Source organism: Neopelma chrysocephalum, unplaced genomic scaffold (genome assembly GCF_003984885.1).
Source record: "Neopelma chrysocephalum unplaced genomic scaffold, ASM398488v2 Primary Assembly neopelma1_91632, whole genome shotgun sequence".
Classification (NCBI taxonomy): Eukaryota; Metazoa; Chordata; class Aves; order Passeriformes; family Pipridae; genus Neopelma; species Neopelma chrysocephalum.
The window spans coordinates 1-1,272 of NW_020920403.1; the positions used below are offsets into that span (position 1 = coordinate 1).

Here is a 1,272-nt window from a genome sequence, read left to right on the forward strand (position 1 = left end):
CAAAGCAGGAGTCTGAAAGCAGCCTCTAGACCAGGGCAGCAAAAGCTACTCCGTGCTCTCTTGTGTTTGTGCCCACAGAGCCAGCACATCACCCCTCTGCCCCTGTCCCTGGGGATTCACTGGTGCCCTGGGAGCTCGACCTGCCCTGACCTGCTGTGGGACACGTCCGTGCACAGCCCCCCCATCCAGCCATGCTGCACTTCCTCTGGGACAGCATCTCCTTCCATACACTCCTCATCTTCTTTGTTGTTTTCCTGTTTGTTGCTGACTACATGAAGAACAGAAACCCAAAGAACTTCCCTCCCACCCCTTTCCGCCTTCCCTTTTTAGGGCACATCTACATGATGGACTTCAAAGCTCCCCATATCACAGTGAAGAAGGTACGAGGGTGGTGGGCACTGTGGGGGAAGGGACAGAGGGAAATGCCCCTACAGGGAAGGGGTTAAAATAGACCCCATGGGCCAGGAAGGCAGGCAGGAGGGTTGCCCTTGACAGTTTACCTGGGTACACGGCGGGGCACAAGTGTGCAGTGATCCCTGGGGCAAAGGGCACAACATGATCCCACAGGTGCACTCACATCTGTAGGAGCCCCATAGGTCTGAGTTGGGGGCTGGAAGGGTGTTTGGGAAGGGAAAAGCTAGAAAAGCACAGAACTGCAAAATCAAACCTGGAGAGGTTTACCTGATTTAGTGATAAGTGATTCAGAAAAAGAGGGAAGAAAAAACACTGTGCAGTCAGGCAGGGATTTGTGCAAAAATTATGTGTCTCCTCACACTGTCAGCTTCCCTTATATTCACCTGTATGCCCTGACAGAGCTGTCCCTGTCCCAACAGACACCTTCACTTCAAATGAAACTGCCTTTATTATTTCTCCTCCCAGTACACTAAAAAATATGGTGACATCTTCGGCATGTCCATGGGCAGCATGAAGTTTGTGGTAGTAAATGGAATGCGGCTGGTTAAGGAAGTGCTTGTAAACCAAGGGGAAAACTTTTTGGATCGCCCAGAAATTCCTATGGATATGTTCAGCAAGATAGGTGAGTGATCTCTCAGAACATGCAACTCAGCTGTAAGGCCCAAGTGACAACCCTGCAGAGGATTGAGACAGCTGGGGAGAAAGCAGAGCCCTGGAGCTTTTTCCCCTCAGTAGGGGATCAGCCTTGGCTCACAGGGGGCTGTTTCTTCCAGGACTGATCTCCTCCAGTGGGCACTTGTGGAAGGCACAGAGGAGGTTCACCTTGACCACCCTCCGAAACTTTGGCTTGGGGAAGAG

The 1,272-nt window shown here is 51.7% G+C and overlaps 1 protein-coding gene across 1 annotated transcript; it reads left to right on the forward strand.

Annotated features, from left to right (window-relative positions):
- Window positions 1-6: 6 nt before the first annotated feature.
- Window positions 7-1,268, forward strand: LOC113980011 (cytochrome P450 2J2-like; the record flags this gene model as incomplete). The annotated part of the gene is made up of 3 exons (XM_027707283.1): window positions 7-380; window positions 880-1,036; window positions 1,188-1,268. Coding segments are annotated over exons 1-3 (427 nt in total), but the record flags the coding sequence as incomplete, so codon positions are not given.
- Window positions 1,269-1,272: the final 4 nt, after the last annotated feature.